This window comes from Carassius auratus, chromosome 3, assembly GCF_003368295.1.
Source record: "Carassius auratus strain Wakin chromosome 3, ASM336829v1, whole genome shotgun sequence".
In the NCBI taxonomy this organism is placed as follows: domain Eukaryota; kingdom Metazoa; phylum Chordata; class Actinopteri; order Cypriniformes; family Cyprinidae; genus Carassius; species Carassius auratus.
Window position 1 is genome coordinate 5,882,829 of NC_039245.1, and position 25,611 is coordinate 5,908,439.

Sequence of the window (25,611 nt, forward strand, 5' to 3'; positions counted from 1 at the left end):
GCACCTATTCTGACAGATTCAGTTTATTAAATGTTCCTGTAACAAAATGCAACTCTCTTTATCTTAATTAATATGCTAAATCACAAAGCGATTAATAAAGAACCTGCAGCAGGGGCTGGTATCAGACCGAATCCTAAATTTTGATATCCAGCCAACCCTACAACATCTACACCACAACAAGAACTTGCACTCTTGCACTTTGAAACTATCAAAGTATGTAAAAACTTTTTTTCAAAAGGTTGATTGGTTGATTATGTGTTATTGAGCGCCTGAGTGGAAATCAAGGAAAGTGAGAGATACCCACGGTCACATCTCATGCCCTGGTGGATGAGTCCATACAGCAGAGAGCCGCAGTGGTCACAGAAGGTGGGGCTGGAGTACGTGTGGACCTTGAACTTGTGCTTACTGCGCGGGTCCTTCAGAAAGACACAAAAAGAGAGCAGTCAGCCACATTAGCCTTAAATAAGCATTACCAAAAATAACCTGGGAGTTAATGCAATAACTCAAATACACAGTGCAAAAATTCCTAAAGGGGAAGTACATTTGAAACAAGCAGAAGAGAAATTAGTCGGGTGTATTCACGGTCACAGAGGAATTAAAACAGGTATTTTACATGGTAAAAGCACAGGTGTGGCAAGGAGAAGTGAGAAAGAAATGTAGCTCATAGCTTTACAATATTTAAATGCTAACTTTTTTTGCTACTGTTAAAAAGAAGGAAACGGAAATCAGAATGTAAAAAAAAAAAACGGTTTAAAAGCAGTTGGATTGTGTGTACAACACATTTCAAACTACAGATGTGCAATAGGAAATACTGTATTATATAATGTATAAATACAACCACCATTGAAAAGTAAGATTTCAGTAAGCCAAGACAAATATTTTCAACAAGCATGCATTAAATTATTAAAAAGTAACAGACTTTTACATTATCACACACACAAAACTTTTTTTATTTGAACTTAATTGTTTTTTTTATCTTTTCATCACACTTTCATCCATTTATCAAATAATTATTTTTAAAAACTATATACCATATATATATATATATATATATATATATATATATATATATATATATATATATATATATATATATATATATATATATATATATATACCATCGGTTTTCACAAGAATATTTAGTTCATAAAAATCTATTATATAGAATAAAATCATATAATAATAATAATAGCAATTTACATTATATACATCATAAACATAATATTAAAATACTTTAATCGTATATAGATTATATAATGATGCAGTACGACACCGGAGTGATACTGGATCGCCAGGTCAGTAGGGCACTGCCAGTCAGCTGAAATACTGGCACACCAGAATACCCTTCATGTTCGCCTCCCCCCAAGTGATTCATCCATTATTCATTTAGCAGGGACTCTTTTATGATTTTCTATTCATAAGAAGCGGTTTTAATATTCTCCCTCTGAATACAGCTCATGGTAGCATTGACACTTACACACAAAGAGAGCAGCTTCCACACGGCCTGTGTCCTGGGCGCACAGAAGCACCCCGGTGAGCATATGCAGCACACACAAAGCCCACAGGACTGTGTTACATACTCTTACAGAAGAGGAATACGCAATGAGAAGAGGTCAGAGTCTCACATCCAAGAGCACACCGTGTAGGGAAGCAGAGGTGATGAAATGATAGAGGGAGTAGGTGGAAGAGACGAGAGTGAGAAAGAGAGTAAGGCTACATGATAATATTAAAAGAAAAATCACAGTAAGTACTTGCAAAGGGGTCAAAGTTTGGCAAAGCCCGTTAGCCTCTGCTAGTGCATACTGCAACTACATGCTCTCCAGGCTAAAAGTGTTTTTATTCATTGAAGGCCATTTAAAAATAGCCATTTATTCTGGAAAAGGTTTTTGCATGCATACATTTAGCTTACTATTATAATTTGGGCTGGGAAATATGGCCAAACAAATTATCTCAATACAAAATTGACTATCAGTCGATATAAATAATTCCCGCTCCATTTCAAATCTTTATTTATTTCAAGTTAAAAGGTTAAAACGTTTATTGTGGTTTTAAATGACTTTTTACAGTCAGAATACTTTTCCAGTCATTTTTCCTTAACAAAACAAATATCTGCATGTTCTAAAGAGAGATAATTTTTTTTTTTTGGTTTCTTAGAAACGCACATTTGACAGTAGCTTGAGTGGACAGTAGTAGTAGCTTAAGTTAGGACGCAGATGTAAATTTATATTCATTATCAAATTAAATTATTATTACTGTTTGAGTTTTATTTAAATTAACCATTGGTCTTTTGCATACATTTTGATCATTATAACCACAGTTAAAATCATACATGCTCAGTACCATGGTAAAAATGTAACTATATGGTTTCTAAGTATTTGTGTGAAAACAGTAGTCTAAATACATTAAGTATAAATTCACAAACACTATAACTTAATCACAGAAAATACTGTAATTATCAGAAACAGAATCAGAGCTTTATTGCCAGGTATGTTTACACATATGTTCACATAATTAGTTTTGTTGACAATCTTCCACAGCACAAACCGACAGTGACAAGCCACAGATAATAAAAATAATAAATATAGAATTAGTAAACTGGAAAAAATATATACATTATATATATTTATATACAAAAATGTACATTATATTCAACATTTATCGAACTCTTGTTATTATTTTATTAAGTAAATCATTGTTTTATCGCCAGGCCCTAATTCTAATAATAATAATGATTTTCTGTTTCATTTTTTTATTTTTTACTCCAGTCTTCAGTGTCTGATTGTGCTGCTTATTATTTTTGTGGAAACCCTGATATATTATTTTTTCAAGATTCTTTGATGAATAGAAAGCACAAAAGAATAGCATTTGCTTGTGATGGAAATTAGGGATGCACGATCATGATTTTATTTTGCCGATTCCGATACCGATTTTTTTTACAAGCAAACTGGCCGATTCCGATACCGATTTTTTTACAAGCAAACTGGCCGATTCCGATACCGATTTCCGATTTTTTTTATCTTTTTAAGCAACAAACAAGAAATAAGGAAAGTGTGCATACACAAGATGTTTTTTTTTTCTTTATTTAATAGGCCAAACTGGCTTTTGGCTATTGAAAACAATAACCGTAACCATCTGAAATTAACGGCAATAACTGCGAAGTAAGTAGCCTACATTCAATACAAACATAGATGGTACAGACATCAGCATTTAGCTTTTGTTTTTTAATTGGGTTGAAACTACAGAGAATTGGCCTTAAATTAAAAGATTAACTCTCTGTAACCAAATTAAAGGCAACAACTGCATAGTTCTTAAGTCCAATCAACACACATTCAATAAGGTTTCTTAATCAGCATTCAGTATTTTAGTTTTTAAATTTGGTTTTAAATTTAAAAAAGGTCTTTACCAGTTAGACAATAAAAGTATGCTATATAAATACTTTATTCCAAAATGTTAAAATCAAATAATGTTGATGCGAATAAAACAAAGATGCAAAGTGTTTCATTCATCCAATTAAAAAAAAAATGAAATGATTAACATCTATATTTTTTTACTTGAGCCAATGAAAATGAATAACTATTGTCTCAAGTTAAAAAAAAATAATAGATGTGAATCATTACCCTAAAATGTTTTAATTGGATGAATGAAACACTTTTTTTCAGTGTGCTACAGCAGGAGATTTTTTTTAATTAAATTAAGTCGATGTAATTTTAAGGAAAAATAAAAATAATCATCCTATACAGAACTGATGATTACTTCTGTCATGTATGTCGTCTATGCAAGTTCTACTTTACAAAAAAACAAAAACAAAAAAAACATTTCAGTTTTGTCACAGTTGAGTCCTTTTCGTTTCTCATCCAACACGCGAGAAGTTGAGCTGAACATCGCTTCACTGTCTCTGCTTGTGCAGGGACAGGTATAGAACACTCGCAGCTTCAGTGCGCGCAGGAAAGGGACTCATATTTTTTTGCGCCAGTACAACAACGGCTGTTCGCTTCCTGCTATTTGTGCCTCAGACATGTAGCTCTGCACTTCCAGATTTCGAAATACTTCCCAAATGACATAGCGAATGATTACAATGTAGTTTGTGCACGCGGACGCACTTCCGGAAAAATTGGACCAAAAACCGGCCGATTGCCGATCTCGTATTTTAAGGAAAAACCGTCCGGTTCCGATTTATGGCCGGTCAATCGGTGCATCCCTAATGGAAATATTTTGTAAGATTATAGACTAAATATTTAAATCAAAGTAAGTTAAGATTGTCCATTTAATGCATCCTTCCTTGCTGAATAAAAGCACTAATTTCTATAAAAATACAAAATCTTCTTGACCCCAAACTTAATTACATATTACTTGTTAGTTTATCGTTGCTTGAAAACAATAGGTTTGTTTTTGGCCTAATTATTATACACTTCAAATGTGTGACAAAACTACTACTACTCAACCAAATCATGCAGCACGGGCCGATTCTGTGCAACATCCAGTGGATATATTTTCTGTATTTCACCAGACCAATTGTGAAAATATCAATTTGGATAGCACTTTACAAACAATCAAACCTTAGCAACTCATTAAACAATATAAACAGCACTGAGCAAACCACAAAACCTACTTGACCACCCAGTGGGCAATTTGGACAGAAATATGCAAACCGCTAGAGCAGTGCACTTTCAAAGCTCAATGGAAAGCAGTTAAGTGCTTAATTCAAATTATATTAACCATCCCAGACATATTAAACAACATTGAACAAGCTTTTGGAAACAGAAGATGTCAGGGCCTCTGTGAATTATGGACCAATAATAAGTAAATTTTCTTCTTGTGTTTGCCGGCAAATGTTACAACCAACGTCAAATGTTTTGCCGGCAAATGTTAAATGCACTGAGATGTACGTAGCCCATGAGTTTATTTAGGAAATGCATGCTTTGCAACTCAATACTTTGCAACTCAAATACAATATTTCATATTTTTTCCAGGTACACTTACTACAAAAGGGTACTACAAAAACAGTATCTGTTAAGTATAACTGAGCGGAACTACATATTTTCAAAATCATATTTTAAGTGTGTTGAGTAAATTACCATTCAAATAACCTTTTGAAGAATATTTCAAAAGTTCTGGTCTATAGAATTAACTTCAATGGAGTCTAAGACAATTGTTTTATTTATATTAATTTTTTATTTTTGAGTGAACTATGCCTTTAAAAAAAAGCCCTCACATCAATAGATTTTCTAGCATTCAGAAACGGTTCATAATCGAGATACTGGTGGACCTCATGGCACCACAAACAATTTGCAGCAGCACAGAGAACAATATGACGTGCTCATCTCTGTGAAGGTCCATTCAAACCAATGAAGGCACATCAGAAGAGGGCAGTGAAATGCAGAGTATGTGCAGATGTGAAGGGCCTTTTGTAGACTCATCTGAATAGTCTGATGACAATGTCACCCCTGTAGCGCTGGCCCTTGCGACAAAACACAGATTCACTCATAATAAAGAGAACAGACACAGTATAATTCATTTGTATTATAATTCCCTGTCAACCAATACAGATGGGACACAGTGAGCAGCATACAAACAATAACAAACAACGAAAGCCGGTAGATGAAATTAAGCCCAACATATGGGTGCCTGGCCAAACAGAGATCCACAGACAGGATAATCAACAAGTGACAGAGTCAAATAAAATCATAGCACCATCTTTGTGCAACTAGTATTTTTAATTTATTACAAAAACATTTCATTCCCAATTGTATATATATTTAACTACACAGTATTATACAAACAACCCGTCAGTTTTGTAGCTGATTTCAGGTCTTATTATCTGTATGGGGGCATTCAATCCCCAATAATTTAAGCAAAACCTGAGCCACACACTTTTTTTTTTTTTTTAAATGACCAAACAAGACAATTTTCAATATTCAATATTATAATTATAAATCCTATACTATGTGCTTCAGACAACTTCATAAACAAAACCATGCACTGGACAAGGTTTTCTTTTGTCTGTTCTTTTTAAATGACTCCAACAAACATGCATCCTTTTGCACAAAGCAATCTGAGACATTTTACAGTTCGCCCCCCACTGTGGTTTGTAGATCAACCTCTATACAAGTCACAGACTGGTAGACTGAAAAAGAGCTCAGCTTGTGGTTGCAGAGAAAAGATCTTTAAGAGATCTTTTAATATTTTCCACCGTTATGTGCAATCACATAAAAAAAGTGAGAAAAAGGCCATAACCACCATAGGCACAACCCCCGAATATTCAGATTAGTGCTCAAAAAATTCAGATTTATACAAACACAGATAGATTTATTCTTATTACAAACTGAATATGTTACATCCTGAAGTGTGACAAAGTGAAATGAAGCTTCTTCAGAGTGGGGGAGTGGTGTGTTTGGATTGGCTGAACTTGTCATGCAAGAAGTTCACAGTTCCCTCAGACTAATGCAGGTGTTTGGGAAACCAAGAAAACCCCCCACAAAGCTGTTCACAGGAAACAGCAAGTGTTACACAGGAAAGCCACAGATTAAACTGTGACATATCAAGCAGCTTGTTTGACAACTGAGTACTCTCCTGTCACACCCCTCTAGAAACTCCATCACTAAAAGCTCTTTCATAAGTAAGTGCCTTAAAATACGATTCATTTGTCTCCTTGTACAATAAAAATGGCTGGCTCATGGTTTTATATAAATATATTTGACTAAATCAAATCAAATCACAAACTTAAACTTGCCACTGTATAAATAATGCAAAAAAAAAATTTTTAGCACCCTTCAAAGGGTCAAAGTTAATCAGTTTGTACTCTGAATGGTGCATTGAAATGCTTAAAGTTTTCTTTTCTCTTTGGAGTGTTGCAAGCTGTTTGTGCATAGATAAGATCCCTAAAGTTGCATAGACTAAAGTCTCAACAAGCCCAAAGATATATTCTTTATAAAAATTAAGACTCGCCTTCCAAAAACAGCTAATTTACCCACCCCCACGTCTACGTCACTGTGTGGGAAGATTATCATAACACTGCCCAAATGTTCAATAAAAGAAAAAAGGCATGACTTTGATTCTCGCTGTAGTATTGTAACAGCCGCCTTGTTGTGGAGATGCTGTGTGTTTCATTGTGAAAGGGAAACTACTTTGTTTGGCCTTCCAAAAGAGGACACAGCTAGAAACTAGTGGTTAAGTTGAGAACTGTTCAACTCAAATATTCAGATGTGTGCTGCAAATTTTACGAAGGACTTTTTCCTGAAGGCTGTTGTTTCTATAAAGTGGGGCAATTCCAACTTTGCAAGGAAGTTTGGTGCTTCTGACTCACAGACTGCAAGTACGTTTTCATATTTAAAGAATTTGCCACTGATGATTCAAACGTGAGCTTTGAGCAGTTTAGAGTAGCGCTTGCTGTTTGTAGTTTCTCCAATTACAAATGCAGATATGGTTTTATGTTTATGCGGTGTGATACACAACGTGTAAAAAGACAGTATAAGTCATTATAATCAGTAATTATGTCCTCACTGGATGCAACAAATGCCACATTTGTAATGGGTTTTATAGGTTTTGTCTCATCACAACGGGACACACAGCATCACAGTATGTTAAGGGGTGTAACACTTCACACGCTTGAGGCATTTGGCCAATCACAATGCACTGGATAGCTTGCCAATCAGCATACACCTCACTTTTCAGAACAATGAGCTTTGTAAAAATGTACATGTTTCAGAAAGGCGGGGCATAGAGGAGCAACAATAATGTATAGTATGTATGTGTAAAATAATGTGTTTTTTTAACCTTAAAACACATAAACACAATGCATTACACCAAACACACCAAATAATGTTCTTTTTAGCAACGTCATATGATCCCTTTAAGATACCATGCCTCACTCCATAGTCTAATGCAGGGGTTTTCAACCTGTGAGGCGGCTCCTGTCAAGGGGGGCGCGAGCATCAGTTAATTCAGACATTCCCTTGAGGATTTATGAATATGAGTTAGCAAATCTTTAGCCATCCACTAGGGGGCAATCTGACTCCCACTGCTAGTCGACAGGTAGAGCAGAGTTGGCTCGAGTATCAGTCACGCTTATTGACAGTGTACGATGATTTAAGTTCAGCCATCACATTGAATCAGGTAAACTGGTTATATATTTATGTTTCAGTATAATTTCGCACACTATACCAGGGGCGGTTCTAAACTCTTTTTAGGTGGGTTTCAGCCCACCATCTGTCAACTTAGACCCTAAAAACGGTCTTAACGATCAGGCCAGTGTTGCTTCCTCAAAGTTTTTCATTGTCACGTGTTTTAAGCCTCGTCAGTTTAAACACTGAAGTAATTTTAAGACATTTTAGCCCAAGACATCTCAATGCAGTACTCACGTGCTGTGATAAAGCTGTTCTTATGGCGTTATTTTTTGGACAAATGTCAAGAGCGCATTATTGTAACGCGAAAGCACATTAATACAGCGCGCGAGCGCAAATCTCTCTGCTCACGCTCAGATTTTATTTGTTCTCGCACAAAACCGGACACGTGAGGCATGGAAATGGCAAAAACTGCATACAAAACTAAATACAAAAAAAAAGAAAGATATAGTAAAACAAAGTAGCTACAATAACCAATTTATGTTAAAACAAAAATACAACAATAAAAAAATACCAATGGTTGTCTTGACAAGTCTCCTTGTAAGCGCAGTCAGTTGTTTTAGGTGAACGTAAACAAGTAAATAAATGTTAAATATATGTGTAACAGATCCGTGCATTTCTTGCATAAATAATACTAACGAAAAAGCGTGAATGAAATTAGACAAACTTGGGGGGGGGGGGGCGCATTTCCTAAAAGGTTGAAAACCCCTGGTCTTATGCACTGAACAACACTGATGTGAGTCATTAGAAAGGACCTTAATACTTGATAATCATCTCACCTAAGCTACCGTAAATTGTGTACAAATGCTATTATGTCTGTCATAGAGGAAAACGCTGCTGTTTTTCTACAAAGCAACAAAGATTCTTTTCAGAGAGAGCGCATGCACAATCCTCCCACTTAAATGCTTCTATCACACAGCGCACTGAGTCATCCAATAATCAGTACTGAATAAGAAGATGCAGGCAGTTCTGTACAAAAAGAGTTCAAATGGAAGACGGAAGGCAGAGGAGACGCAATAGAAATATAGAGCCCTCGCACCCGGTGGCCTTCAGAGGGTTCCCATGGTGATGGCCAAAGCCCAATGCCCAGCAACAGGCTAGTACCTGTCACAGCAAGAGTTCATGATGCGTCTGGCTAAAGGACAAAAATATACACTTGAGCAAGCCGAACATTTCTGTGTGAAGACATACAAACACATACTTTCACACTTCCATTTCCTCTTTTTCTCCAACTACTGCACTATTTATGAGGCATGTTTTACTTCAGTAGCAGCTGTAGATTATGATCGTGTCGAAGACGGGGGTTTTGGGTAGCATTTATCACAGTTGTCAGTACCACTGAGTTATGCAAAGTGCAGTTTCTGTGGTTTGCTACAAGAAACAGTCATGACCAAAAAGTTGAAGGTTATAGTTGATCATGCAATAGTAATAATTCTAAAAATAATATGTTTTATTTATATAGTGCCATTCAAAAACCCAAGGATGATTAACAAAGTTGATAGATAACATGAACATAAATACAAATATATAGTTACATGATCAAACAAATCATAAGACAGAGGTCTTATAGTGTACACGATTATAATTAATAACAATAAATGTAAAATAATCTCAATTATTACATACTAAATGTACACGTAATAAAAAAATATGAAACTAAAATAAAAAAATAACAAAAATAATGGATGCACATTTTTAGCTGAGCATTATCACAATTGTCCAATAATGTCTTAAAATGTTGACACAAATAACAAGTTAAGTTTACTGCGTTTAAGGTAAGTTTGCACAATTGAATTAAGTAAACTGAACAAATTTCTATTTACATTGTATATATAATAAACGGTAATAATACACAATAATTTGGTCTGAGGGACAGTGATGTGGTCAAATGGATTTTTCACACACAGACATGTTTGCTTTTTAATGCTTTGTGACAAGCAAACAACCACACTCCTCAGCAACAGAGTGACGTTTGGTTTCTCCTTGAAACTGCTCTTTAAATAACTGCACATATTGCATACTGCATATTCACACAGAGAACAGCACATCCAAACAAACAGCTTACATTTGAATACACTTCTACGCTCTTTATACCTTCATGCCTACAAGCATAAAAGGTAAATCATCCAATCAGAGAAAAGTGTGACTGGTGCAGGAAACATGTTTATGCAAATGCCTGGCTGGCCTTATTAAATCAGCGCCTCATGGGAGCATGCAACCAGTGTGAGAGGGGTATTTATAGATATCACCCACCTCTGGTAGAGCATGTGGGCGCATCCATGACTATCCCAGCGGGATTTCACATAATGACAGTGGGGAGTGGGAGTAGGGGTGGAAATTTCTAGAAAGGGTTAAGTTTTGTGAATGGAAGAAGATGAAAAGAGAGCCTAAGGGGGTCTTTATGTGTTTCTCAAAAACATTTATTCAGCTCACAATATTTCCAAACCGGTTATGGTACAGGTAGTTATTGATCTATAAATTGTTATGTGAATAAATATATATACACACACAGTGCCCTCCATAAGTATTGGAACAGTAAAGACAAAATTTCTCTGCTGTGGAGTCAATACATTTGAAATCATCAATATCACATTTTATTATCAGGTCTTTCTACACACACGTTTTACCAAATAAAAAGCACAGCACTTTTAGAGTTCATCCCACTATTTGATGTGAGCATACGTATTGGAACAGATGAATTTAAGGCAGATGTAAAAGATTGCAAGCTAATGTTTAGTTGCAGATCCCTTGCATGCAATCAGAGCAGTGAGTCTGCAACCCATAGACATCACCTGACTCTTGGTCTTATGCTTTGAAATGCTTTTCCCCAGTCTTTAATGCAGCCAATTCCAACTGTTGCTTGTTTTGGGGAGTTTCTGTCTTTAGTCTCCTCTTCAGCTGGTGAAATTAAAGTTCAATCGGATTTAAATCTGGAGATTGACTCGGGCAATCAAAGACTTTACATTCCTTTGCCCTGATAAAGTCCTTGACTGAACTGGCAGGATGTTTTGGGTCATTGTCCTGATCCAATATGAAGTGCTTTCTAATGAGTTTGGTGGCATTTTCTTGAATATTGGTAGCCAAGATGATTTTGTACCCTTCCAAATTCATTCTTCTACTGCCTTCATACATTAAGTCATCATTAAAATGAAAAGGTCCTGTTCTAGAGTACAGACCCATGCCATGCACTCACCAGCCACTTTATTAGGTACACCTGTTCAATTGCTTGGTAACACAAATTGCTTCAATAGTAGTGTATTGAGCACTTTTTCATTTAAAAGTAGGCATACTGCTATATAAACAAAAGTAATAACATGGTTTGGTTTGCAAACGGTTAAACAAATAAGGCGATTTTTAAAGCAGTGTTCCTTTTACATAATAGCAGTTAAAATGTTAATTTTAGCCTAAATTTCAACTTATAGCATTAATGTTATTAAATTAAATATAAAACAAGCCATTTGTCACTGCCAGGACATTAACGCTTTTATAGAAAATATTTTATAGTTTGTTATAGAAAAAACTGTTATGCTCAGAGACCAGAGCCTCAAACATGACATTATAACAAGCAGCTTCCTATTAGAGACATGCATGATCGCGGAACCCATTGCAGCAGAGTGCGGCACTGGACAACACTTGATGGGTGGATAGAGACTTGTGTGTGCAGGATGCGGGAGAATAATTAGGGTGTGCTGACACTAGGTTATCTTAACCGTGCCAGAGCACATTTGGCCCCCAAAGCCTGGTTTGTTTGGAAGAGGTGGGCAAGAGTGCGGTTCAGTTATATATAGATCAGTGAGTGTTAGCGCTAACAGAGCATGAGTGCAGCTGATACGTCCTGCATGACTGTGCGAATATTTCTGAGTGGCAAAAGCAATAGATTTGTAAAGAAATATATTGTGAGAGGGACGTGTGTTACCATGTCCCATATGACTCAAAATAATAAACCAAAAAGTTAACAAAACGATTCACTCTACTGTGTTGAGTGAGAGTTTTTTTCTGCTGTCTTCACATGCTATCAGAAACTTCCTATTTCCAACTTATAAAGTCATGATTACAAGCTCGTTGCGTTCTTTTCTTTTGGTTTGTGAATGTTGATGCTTAGCCTAAATAAGTGGATTGAAAGCATCCCCTCCTGTCACCCGTGGTTTGTCTGTATGTGTATAGTTTGTACGTTTTCATTGTGTTTGTGTGTGTGTGTATAATGTATACACATACATATGAAATACATAAATACATATTTACAAATATAATTTAAACTTTAACAAATAAACATTTAAACTTAACGTGAACTTTTACAAATTATTAATAACTATATACTAATATGTATTACATTTATTTACATTTATTTAATAGATTCATGTATTAGACTGACAGCCCTAAATCCTTCACTTTTCAGAAATCTCCATTTTAATTGCTTGTGTTTATTTTGTTAGAAATGGCTTGTCCTCTGTAGGGACAGGGCATTTTTTTGTGTGTATATATGTATACATATATATGTTTGTGTGCTTGTATACATCTCCACTGTTGCTCATGCCAGACAGGCAGCAATGCAGCTAACAAGCTCTGCTCTTGTGGCAAACGACAGCACTGGAACAAATGGCTTGTCTACTGCAGCCAATTATTCCAGTGAAGCTGTGTGTCTCTGTCTGTAACATTTTTAAGAGGTGACATTCATAAAGATAAACTGGGAAACTCTTTCTCACTATTTGACAATGCCTTATGTGCAACATAACCTGACCACAGCAATGCTAATATATCATTGATTTCAATTATTTATTAAGAAAGTGAATTGATCAAACATGAGAGTGAGGGCTGAGATTTAGATTGAGAAAAAAAGGTAGATATTAAATATGGGCGTTAAACACCCTTGATCGAAGGTGCTAAAACCCTTACTGATCCAAGCCAACAGTCCTTGTCACATTTAACAAATTCCCTTTATTGCAAAAAAACAGATTATGGAATATGACTTGCAAGCAAAAGCAAACATAAGCTCACATGACTATGAACCCACCTAAAGTCTGGTTTGGTCTGGTTTTTGTTGCACAACTGAGTTTCAATCCGATACAGAGTTCTTATGATGTGAATGAGTGTTTAATGAGACTACCGGTACAGAAATCCCTTGGTGAACGTCTAATTAGCCCAGTTCTATAATTGAAGCCTAAAACGAGCCTCTTCGAAAACATCTTTGAGTTCGCCTTGCTTGGCTGTCTTTGACATTGACTATATTTATACCTACAATCCCCTTTAGTTGCTCTGCTGAGACTACCTAGTAGATTTACACAGGAAAAAACTAATGACAATGTCACAAGGCCAAGGCTTCATCAAAAAGAAATCGAGGCTAGATTAATGACACGCCGATGTCTAGAGCGCACATGGTTTTGGCGGCACTTTTAGAGCGGTGGAGAACAAACGTGAAAACAGAATTAAGCGTGAACCTCATCAAAGTGGCTCTGGAGGAAGATGAAAGGGTGCATTTCTTCTGCATGAAGGAGATGAATGGCGAGGCTTCTTCGAGAAGTGGTGGGACAGCGCCAGATCACTAATGTGGATTGAGGCATGGAAATATGCTAACGACATCCCAGCAACGTTCTCCATTTTAGATCACTCTGAATCCCTTTGAGGAGCGTCTGCCAGCCGTGTCATATTGCCTGGTCCTGCTGGGCACACTGTGTAAATATTAAAGTATTCTAGGCAGGGGAGCCGACCCAGGACTTCTAGTGTGCTCCTCTGAGAACTAGGGATTCACGATCATGATTTTTCATGGCCAATTCCGATACCGATTTTTTTACAAGCAAACTGGCCGATTCCGATACCAGTTTCCGATGTTTTTTTTTTTTAATCTTTAAGCAACAAATAAGAAAGAAGAAAATTGCGCATAAACAAGATGTTTATTTGGTTTTTAATAGGCCAAACTGGCTTTTGGCTATTGAAAACAATAACCATAACCATCTGAAATCAACAGCAGTAACGGTCCAGTAAGTAGCCTGCATTCAATACAAACATAGATGGTACAGACATCAGCATTTAGATTTTGTTTTTGAATTGGGTTGAAACTACATAGAACTGGCCTTAAATTAAAAGATTAACTGTAACCATGTGAAAATAAAGGCAACAACTGCATAGTTCTACAATCCAAACAACACAATCAACACACATTCAATAAGATGTTTCTTAATGAGCATTCAGTATTTGTTTTAGTTTTTAAATTTGGTTTTAAATTAAAAAAAGGTCCTAACCAGTGAGTCTAAATAATAGTATGCTATATAAATAAATGATTCCAAAGTGTTTAAATCAAATGATGTTGGTGCGAATAAAACAAAGATGCAAAGTGTTTCATTCATCCAATAAAAAAAAAAAAAATTCAAAATACTACCACACAAATGACATGATAGCAAATGATTACAATGTAGTGTGTCCACGCGGGCACACTTCCGGAAAAATCAGCCAAAAAAGGACCAAAAACCGGCCGATTGCCGATCGCGTATTTTAAGCAAAAACCGTCCAGTTCCGATTTATGGCCGGTCAACCCGTGCACCCCTACTGAGAACTGAAGGTACGTTTGACTGAGGGAAGGAAGCTGTGAAGGACTATCAAGTCTGCAAGGCACTTTTGAGAATGTGAAAGAATACAGCATCTTATCTCACGGCAGAGCAGTCTAGTTCACTGACAAGCTACGTAATATCACGTTCATTATCGCAGATGAATCACCTTTGATAATGAACACGATATTGCGTAGCTTGTCAGTGATCTGTGTTCTGTATATTAAATGGTGCTCCATTTGAAAACAAGTGATGGCGATTTAGCGTTATCAGGTAACCGGCTTTACTGACAATCACATGCGATATATCGCCCATCCCTAAAATGAAGGCTGAAGCACAAAACAGTTCCCATATATGGTTTATATGGTTTTACTGATGTAGGTAACATAAGTAGTGTGTGCAACAGTCAGATTATGTTGAAAGCAGCAAATAAGTAAAACTATTGACTTTCTATCTATTAATTTACTGACAAATATAAGCAGGGGTTCTCAAACTGGGGTCCAAGGGCCTCCAGTACACTTTTTTTATAATTCATAATTCTATTGAGTAAAGAAGCATTAAATTGATCAAAAGTGACATTTAAGACTTCAACATTCTAATAAAACATTTTTATTTTAAATAAACACTGCAATTTTGAACTTTCTATGTATCTAATGTAACATACCACAGTTTCCACAAAAATATTATGCAGCACAACTTTTTTCAACATTGATAACAATAAGAAATCATCATATTAGAATTTATTATTTCTGAATGATCATGTGACAATCAAGAAGACTGGACTGCTGAAAATTCACCTTTACCATCACCTTCAAAATGTCATCAAAATGTTGCATTTTAAAATAGTATTGTTAATTACGTTGTAATAACATTTAACAATGTAATTTTGTAGCATAAGTATATGTGACCTTGGACCACAAGCCCAGTCATAAGGGTCAATTTTTCAAAATGTAGACTTAGACATAATCTGAAAGCTGAATAAATATGCTTTTTTTTAGGTTTGTTAGGACAGGACAATATTTGACCGAGATAAAAACTATTTGAAAATCTGGAGTCTGAGGGTGCAGAAAAATCTAAATATTATGAAAATCACCTTTAAAGTTTTCCAAATTAAGTTCTTAGCAATACATATTACTAATCAAAAATTTATAAATTGATTTGATATATTTACAGTAGGAAACTTACAAAATATTTTAATGGAACATGATCTTTACTTAATATCCTAATGATTTTTAAAAGATAAAAGAAAAATCAAAGATTTTGACCCATACAGTGTATTTTTGGCTATTGACTTAAGACTGGTTTTGTCCTCCAGGGTCACATATATTACATTTACTTTCCCATGAGGCCAAAGGAGAAGAGTCATGCATGCATAAATAGCAGAGCATATAGCCCATGATAATGATAATATCACGATACACGATACACAATTGTGCGACAACCGATATATTGCTAGACAATCCTATAATGATACATTACGATATATAAATATGAAAACAAAATGCCTTTTAAAAAGTTAAGAGCAGGTTTTCTCTCTTTATTCAAGTACAAACTGCTGAAAAATGTTTTTTTTTAATTCTGTAATCATTTACTTTTAAAACTTTTATCACTTTAAGAGCTGCATGCATCTAATATACAACTGTTTACATTCACTTTAGACATAACTTGCTGTGTTTATAAATAAACCATGTGTGTTTTTGACAGTATTAGCACACTCAGACGTGAAAGATAACTTAGTCCAGTAATCCGGTGCTATTTGACAGGCTTTTTAGTGTGCGCGCGCACATGCTCAAAAATAGAGCATGTCAAAACAGCAGACAAATGAAATGTTTCACTGGCAAGACATTAAAACACATTCAAATAATACAGTTCTTGCATATGGCATACTCTTTGTTGATTTTGTTTGTCCCATCAATGGTATGAAAGCTGAAGTGGGTCCAGACTTTGGACTTCTACATGGATGGGGGATCTATGATTTGTCCACCAGTCTGTTAAAAAACTATTTTTCTTAGGTTAGTTAACTTATGTTCACATTTCCCTCATTCGTGTGTGGAGCACCACTTTAAAGTAGTGATGCTGGGAGCAGGGAAATCTATTAAGAGCGCCTTATTTCATTAATTAAAATATCGATATTTAGCTCCAAAATATTATTTATCATATCGCATTGAGAAGGACAATGATATATTGCTCTATATCGATATTTTATGGGGGTTTTTTTATTCATATGCCTATTGATTTCTGGATGATGCAGTAAAATGATTGCTTGCTATGGTTTTGCCGTGAGAGTTTTGTTCACAATTCAGATTTTCTTTTTATGTAACCCCTGGTGAAAAATGCTAGTTTAGAAAGACAGAGAAGTGGCTGAGAGTGAAGCAGAAATGTATTTTTCATAATTACACCGATTCAAAGAGCAAAGCCATTTCCCGTAACTGCACAGCCCCATTCATTCCCCCTCCTGTTCCTGTGTGTAGTAATTGTAATGATGTGATTGAGCTGGCATTCTACGTTCACTCTTAACCACAATAACAAAAAAGAGCTCTGGGCCCCCGTGTGGACGTGCTTCCTGTAGCTCTCACTATAGACTGGGTAATTTGTTGATTTAAATGGTTGTATAACTCAGGGGCCAGAGACAAAATTAGCAAAAAAGAAGACGACTCCAGGAGGAAATCTGAAGCGGAGAGGGTTATCGTCATCTAACACACTTACAAAGAGAAGGAGAGACAAAAAGCAGATGAGTGGAGAAAGGAACGAAATAGAAGAGATTTTTGTACTCACATCTGATGCAGGACCCTTATCTGCTCCGGGACAGGAGAAGGTGACGAATTCATGGCAACGCTTGTGCACCACAAAGCAGCAGACTGAGAGAAGGAAGAAGAGAGAAACAGACAGATTAGATAAACAGTGAGAATCAGAGCTCATGCCGCTGACAGACATTCATCTACTATGACAAAGATCCTATTTGATTTCATGTCAGTCCGCTTGACACAACCTGAGCCAACACCCAACACCCCTCAAATACATTGCATCACAATATAGCACTTTATGAGGCCTGCATTTACTACAACCATTTAACAAAAAGTGGCACTTGTGCTCCACGATTGCTTGTTTATTAAATAATTATTTGCTTTGAATTGATTCCCAGTCTGTGAGCACATCACAGTTGAAACAAAAGAGATGGGCATTTAAATGTTGCTTGGTGTAGCGTACATGTTCCACACATCACCACCGACTGCAACAATTGTTTCTGAAACAAAATAAATGGCAATTAATTCACACATTAAATTTGCTAACAAAATCATAGCATTTAATTATGTCAATTTTGGAGCTGTCAGAAATTCCCTTCATTCAATGAACCGCAATAATTCACTGCTTTTATTACAGTCTTAAATATCACACAATTTTATTAATGTATTCATGATATCAAAATGGTCCAGAAGCAAAAAAATTGTTTTACTGCTACAAAAACAATGTATGATAAACTAAAATATAATTTTTGCTTATTTAACTAGCTTAACCAGTAGTACTGGATGGCAAACATTTTCTTGTCTTTCAACATAGGTTCATAAATATTCACAACTTTTGTTGGTCCACCATTTAGAACAGAACCATACCAGTATAAACCAGCATGCAATTCATGTTGGCCTAAATCTTTTCCACAAAATGAGGACGCATTTCTATTTTTGTATTTGATCTAACTATATATATATATATATATATATATATATATATATATATATATATATATATATATATATATATATATATATATATACACATATACACACACACACATACATGCATGCACAAAATATATATGCGTGTGTGTATATGATAACATTTAATTCTGTTTTTTTTATACAATATAATAGTGCATATGTGACAACAATTTAGTATCACTACTGTGCTGTGTGAATGCTTATCACTGCCTATGTTTGTGCCTAGTGTTTCACTGAATATAAGTAGGCAGTAGACTGTACTGTATACACTACACTGTAAGCAGCATGCCAGTCTTCTTCAGAACTAGAAGCTGAAACAACTATGCAAATGATGTGCTGTGCTGGACTGTAAATACAGCGGCCCTCTGTTCACATTACTAATGCCCCTGGCACCTCTACAGCGTGACATAACCAGGTCATGGTAGAGACATCCTTCTTCCTGCTGCAGGTTAACAAACCTATTCACTGAAGGTCACCGTGTGTATTTGATCTTTAGTGTAAACATTGCATCGCAGGTTAAAGGCGCTTTCATATGGGAAATGACATCATGTCTCTCACGTTCACTTATTTCAGAATCGGCACTTTTAGTCTAGTAGCTCTGGCCAAAACACAACTTCAGACAGGCTGAACAGCCATTGTCACCCACACACTCCAAATACTCCAGTGAGAAAAGAGAGATAAAGAAACTAGAACAGATTTGGAAGAGAGCTGAAGCATATGATTCACTTTGTGTCAGAAACAAGTAAAAAAAAAAATAATAATTAGGCCAAGTATATCCAGAGTTAAACATTCTGGCAGGACCTTGTAACAAAAATTTTCCTCCCACTCTTTTGAGCATGTACATCTTTTTTGGATTGAGAACTGGGTAACATAACACCATATTTCACAATATTCTTGCAGTAAAAAAATAGATTAAATAATAAATGAATAAAAGAACAAATGATGGTGCTACACTTCATCAGGCCCTTGACTGGCTCTTTTGCAGATCTGTGGAAGGACCAGATCACTATAAAAACAATAATGTGTTAATGTGCAGTTTTACAGTCCATTAACCCCGCTTTTTCTTGTTACATTTTTTATTGAATAAACAGAGAAAAAAGACATATGAAACAAGCAGAATCACATCTTTTCAGATTTTTTCTTGACAGTACTATGATACTACCAAGAATTTTTTTTAAAGAAAAAACATTTATGTGGTAAATATGACAAAGTACTTGTACAGCTGAGAGTATAACCAAGAATTTAGGGAATTTAAGTTATAAATGGTTGCCATTTATCATAGAAAGATACAGAGCTGATATTCTGAGAATATCTTCCGTCCAAACACTTTAATAGTAGATACATTTCTGTATTTGATTTTTAAACTTCTATTTAGAAGTGCATGGAATTGCTTCAACACAGAGGATTGAATCCTGTGTATCTGAGCCAAAAGCAGACAAAAACACATGATAGATTTTCATCTTGCCTTTTGGCAAAGACCTCCTGTTTTGCCTCTCTTTTTAGTGCTCATACAATTGTGATGTGCTGGCTATGATCAGCACTTGGGAACGGTCAACGCCACTTACCTTTTTACATCCTGCAGTGTAAAATTAGGCTATGAATCGGTACTTTTCACAACACAACTAGCACCGGTGCAGTCTGCATTAACATTGACAGATGGCAGTCAGTACCTTAAAACGGTTTCCAGATTGCAAACAAAAATTAAAACACTTCAATTCTGTAGCTTTGTAAATTTCCACAGCAGTGGTTGACAATCCATGTGCCTCAGTTTGAGATCAACTCTCATTCATACAAATTAAAACAAAAAGAACAAGAAAAAAAAACACAAGACTGTTTATAATTAACAATAGATCTCTCATCATCTACCAAGAGGTCTAAATGTTCAGATACAGGAAGTTCCTCTTCTGCTCTTGGTGAGAGGGCAAAGATCAACACAGAGGTGAAGTGCCATCTCCAAGCAGCTCAGTTAAACAGCCTCTCACCGGGTCTACTGAGCATACGCTTACATAACGACCACCCTGATGGAGAAGGATCAGGCCCAGTAGGAGTTTCCCCTCACTCGTTCTCGATCTAGCACTCTTAAAAGGTCAGAATGAGAGAAAGGCTCATGTAACAACCAACGACCCTTCACAGCGAGACTGATCTGGCCCTTCATAATTAAACAGCCCATTAAATATCCATGCCACGCTAGCGGCTCAGTGCCTATCAAACACAACCATGCCGAACACCCTTTTAAGACACCAAACATTGTCCCGGCAGATGCTGCTCAGAGACAAATTCAATTAGCTCAGAAAATCAGGAGCATTAGTCCTCTCCTGCTAATCAGTCGGTCGTTCACAGACAAACAGCAACAGTGCGCACCCACGTACTCGCACGCTCAAACGCGCACACATACATGAGCACGCCCACACAAACACACAAGCACTCGACTTCCAAGCATATCTGCCTTCTGGACAACTGCAAACCTTTAAAAAGAGCCTCCAGTTATAGCAAGCCGCGTCTGGCCAGAGAAGCCGTGATTTGAATTCACGGGCACGAGAGATGTGTGAGTGATCCCGGAGATGACTGGGAACATTCATCTTGATACCGAAATTGACTTTGCTGTCAGGGAGGTGCAGATGAGGAGGAAGGGGTGCTTGTTTACTAGAGCTGGAACAGCATGCAACAGATATTCCTAATGGTGCAACATCATTAAGGCTTCATGAACACAGCAAGGTGTTAGAGCTGCTAAATTGAATCAAGCTGAAGGAAGGGAAAGACGAACGCTTAAAAACAACTTGACTTTCATCTTGAAAGTCAACTTGACATATTCATCAATGACAATGAATAGATTTTTTTCCTTTCAAAAGCATAAATGATGTTTTTACGAAACTTTCAGTTTTCACAAACTTGTGGCAATGTCAAAAGCACATACACTGAACCACAGAGGATGGATGTTAGCGGTGACATTAACTGGATTAGCTGGGCTGATCCTGCACTCAGTGCTGATGGGACTGTTAAAAGTGAGGCTTCAACCAAAATTAACACATCTGAACATCACAGCAGCACACTCACTCACTCACACACACTCACACACACACACACACACACACACACACACACACACACTCCTGCTGTCCACCACACAAAATCAACAACAGATGCATCTTACACAGCCATTACTTAGACTGTTCATTTACACTCTCAGTAATACTGTACACACACTCCACTGATGAAGTGTCTGCCAGTGGACTGGAGTGGAGCCATTCCTGACAACAGTCCGCTAAATGAGAGGATGACTGGCATGGAGGAGCTGGACATTTAGTGATGCACGTTTGTCTTTTGCAAATCCCTAAGAGGTGAATTCTGGAATTAAAATATTATAATACACAGTATAAAAATTATTTTAATTTTGAGAATTGCTAAAGATAATATTTGGCAGTTTTGCATTTAACACTATTAGATGATGGCAAAGGTAATGTATAAAAAATGAGAAATAAGTATGAGCAGTTAATTAACCAATATCAGACAAAATGACCAACTGGGAAGAGCCCAGAACTTTAAGCAGTATAATTACACCACCTCAAATATCAATCTCAAATGTGACACCTCTTAGGGATTTGCAAAAGACAAACGTGCATCACTAAATGTCCAGCTCCTCCATGCCGGTCATCCACTCATTTAGCGGACTGTTGTCAGGAATGGCTCCACTCCAGTCCACTGGCAGACACTTCATCAGTGGAGTGTGTGTGCAGTATTACTGAGAGTGTAAATGAACAGTCTATAAGTAATGGCTGTGTAAGATGCATCTGTTGTTGATTTTGTGTGGTGGACAGCAGGAGAGTGTGTGTGTGTGTGTGTGTGTGTGTGTGTGTGTGTGTGTGTGTGTGTGTGTGTGTGTGTGTGTGTGTGAGATCCACCCACTCGCTGGTGGGTTAAGGTGATGTGTGAATGTGCAGGACTGCACTACTGCAAACATCAAACACAGGAAACCCTCAAGAGCTTTGTGACACTAATAACAGAAACACTGAGATGTCATGTTGCAGAAACACCACATAAACATTTGAAAACATTACAATACTCGGAATAAGTGCAATATATATCCCTATTCCTTTAGTTTATAGGGTTTTATTCAATGATAATAATTTATCTGAAATATTATATATATGTATTTATAACGAAACCCTAGGGTTATGAGTCAAACTCTCTAACTTCTAGGCCACGACTTCCCACAGATGCTTCTTACACAGACATTACTACACACACACACACACACACACACAAACACACACACACACACACACACACACACACACATAGCCTAACACAACAATCATGACCATCACTGCACTTATTCTTTTTTCCTTTATTCCATCCAGTTCTAGACATGAAAACCCCATGCAAGCCACACAACACACGACACACGGCCAGGCCATGAGAAAAAAAGTCTATAATTTTTCTGATATCCCTTCAATCCCATATGGCCTTTATATAATTCAGCTGCAGAGAACTCAATCAGTGAGGCTTCCACCCACCAAACATTAGGCCACTCAATAAAGGAGCAGAACAGTTGCGAAAGAGAAATACTTTCGATTTCATTCTCCTTCTCTTTCTTTCTCATCCCCTCTCTTCAATCTACTCACAGGCTGGCGCTTGCTTTGCCATTCCAGCTTTACACTGCCCTGGCAGCGGTGGCCGCATGGCGAATCAGTCGCATGCCAATTAAACCTGGCGTTCGTTCCTTTTCTCCCTCTCGCTGTCTTTCTAATCTTTTTCATTTCGGAGACATTACAGAGAAAGACAGATCCACACACACACCTCATCCAGTCTTCAGCCAAGGCGGCGCTCCCACCAGCCTCGGCGCTCCTTCTTCCTGAAATCTAGATAATGAGAAAGAATGGCTTTCACTGCTAATGACTCTCTGGCAGCTGATGTCTGTCACAGCCTTGGCAGAGTGGGTTGAGCTGGCTGAGAGGGAAGTGGAGCCCAGGGCTTCCTGTTAGAACAGGATATACACGCCAGAGACACTGCAAGCACCTGCGTCTCTCAGCTCAGGAGAACAGGTTTTCATCTGAAGATCTGGGGCTACAATATCATAGCTAATGACTGTGGCTCTTGGTTATGTTTTTAAAACAGGTTATTTAAATATACCCCTAGAAGCAATGTTTTTTATTATACTGTGCACATGGCACAGACAGCCTTTCTCTGAAAGGAAGTATATTATGACTATAGCTAGCATGATAGATGAGACAGCTACAGAGAGTTATACCTTCGGTTTTTGTTTGATTCCTCTTTCTGTTTCTGAATCATCTGCTTGAATTCCTCCAGAAGGTCCAACAAGTATTAAATGACAATAAGGAAGTAAGACAAGTTTTTACTGCATTTTTGATTACTTATATGCAGGCCTTAATGAGAATAAATAACTTTTTTTTTTTTTTTATTAATAATGTGAAACACTTCTTTATGATCCGGAATAAACTGAAAATGACCAAGCTTCATAATGACAGATAAGAACACTCTAGGAAAGCATTGCCTACCAGTTTAGTACAGCCTTTATCAAATTTACTGGATCTTGATCTGAATAACATAGTAGGACTCAATGCACTAAACAAAGCAAAGTTGTCTTTTGAAAGTTAATTGGGGTCATGGCATCCCTTCAGCAACGTGTGATCACACATTGAATGAGAGATTCTCACAGAGGAGAAGAAACCTTTCAACTGACCTTCCATCCACTAAAACAAGTGATTCTCACTCAAGCTCGGGAACATTAAGTCAAATAACAGAACAACAATGATGGAGAGAGAGAGAGAAAGAGAGAGAGAGAGAGAAGTAGAAAGGGAGCGCGAGCACCGGTAGACAGGAGATACGAGTGATTGTTCACAAAGAAAAAAAGATATTTGATTTTCACCTTTTCTGCCTGTGGTAATGGGAGTTATGCAAGTGAGTAGGGCCAGCCTACGCACAAAATAAAAATACCACGGCCCGCTGAGCGCTACGCTGAGCTGACTTACAGAGATGCAGGGATGAGGTCAGTGAGTCAGCCGTCAATCCACAGCTGTCCTCAACTTCTCCTCTCTCACCACACACACACACACACACACCAGCCTCCACCTCCTCTGTGCTGCGGCCTGCAGCTAAACACACTTCGAGTGCTGTAAACATGGTGTAGTGCACTAGCACTCTGCCCTGCACTAGATGATGCCAGTTACAAACGTGATAAATGAATCTGAATAATTTCTGAAGTTAACAGAATGATGACTAAGTTCGCTATCGGCAAGTTTAATGAGGTTACATGTGGAATGTGCTTCACTGTACAAGTACTATAAGAAAACTAAGCTAAAGCAAAAACTAAGAGTAAGCTAAACTGTTTTGATGTTTATAATACACTTAATAATAATAAAACAAATGATTACCTTTGCTGAAAAGACTAGCATATACTCTGTTTTGGATACTGTACCCGAACATGGGATACTGGTGCTCTTAACTAGTTTCACTGGCAACACTTCACAGTATTGAACATGTTGGTTGGTCAACATTTGCGATAGCGTACGACATGTCTTTGCTTTTCCATCAGCCGAACCACCACCAAATCATCACAGACCAGCATAAGCCACCTGGTCTGAGCTGGTGTTTCTAGCTGGGACGTCTCAAAAACGTTTAAGCAACATTTAAGCATTGTTGGGCATCACAGGAGAGGTTTACTTATCAGTGTATGCTGTTAGCTAAAATGACTAGGCAGTGGGAGTAACATGTTAAGTAAACGAGAGATTACTCAGGTTTCCAGGCTTAAAGGGTTAGTTCACCCAAAAATGAAAATGACACCATAGATTACCCACTTTGAAGTCATCTTAGATGTATATGACTTTCTTCTTTCAGACGAATCCAGTCTGAGTTATTAAAAAAAATTGTATTTGATCTTTCAAGCTGTTTGATGGCGCTCAGCAGGTTTTGGTCCTTGAGAATTTTAATAAAAAGAGCATCCATTAAAAAAAAAAAACTGTCTCACACGGCTCAGGGGGTGAAGAAAGCCCTTCTGTAGCAAATCGATGTGTTTTTGTAAGAAAAATATCCATATTCAAACTGTAATAATCACTTTAATCTAGCTTGTGCTCACTGTTGTAAAATGGAAGCAGTCCGGGCGGATGATGCATGAGGTCAGCGCTGCGCATGCGCCGGTGAGTCTCGTGAAAACAAATGTATTTTAACAGGAGCAAAGATTTCTTACTTTAGAAGAGGAAAACCAGTCTCCTCTCGGCT

The 25,611-nt window shown here is 37.0% G+C and overlaps 1 protein-coding gene across 2 annotated transcripts in view; it reads right to left on the reverse strand.

The window, feature by feature from the left end:
* Nucleotides 1-25,611, reverse strand: part of LOC113044866 (protein kinase C beta type-like) — a 109,870-nt gene that overhangs the window by 66,628 nt on the left and 17,631 nt on the right. For both annotated transcript variants that reach the window (XM_026204992.1, XM_026204991.1), the window contains exons 3-4: nt 17,435-17,517; nt 305-416 (exon numbers count right to left, since the gene is read on the reverse strand). In XM_026204992.1, the coding sequence (XP_026060777.1) occupies nt 305-416; nt 17,435-17,517 (195 nt within the window). The remainder of the gene's footprint in view (nt 1-304; nt 417-17,434; nt 17,518-25,611) is intronic.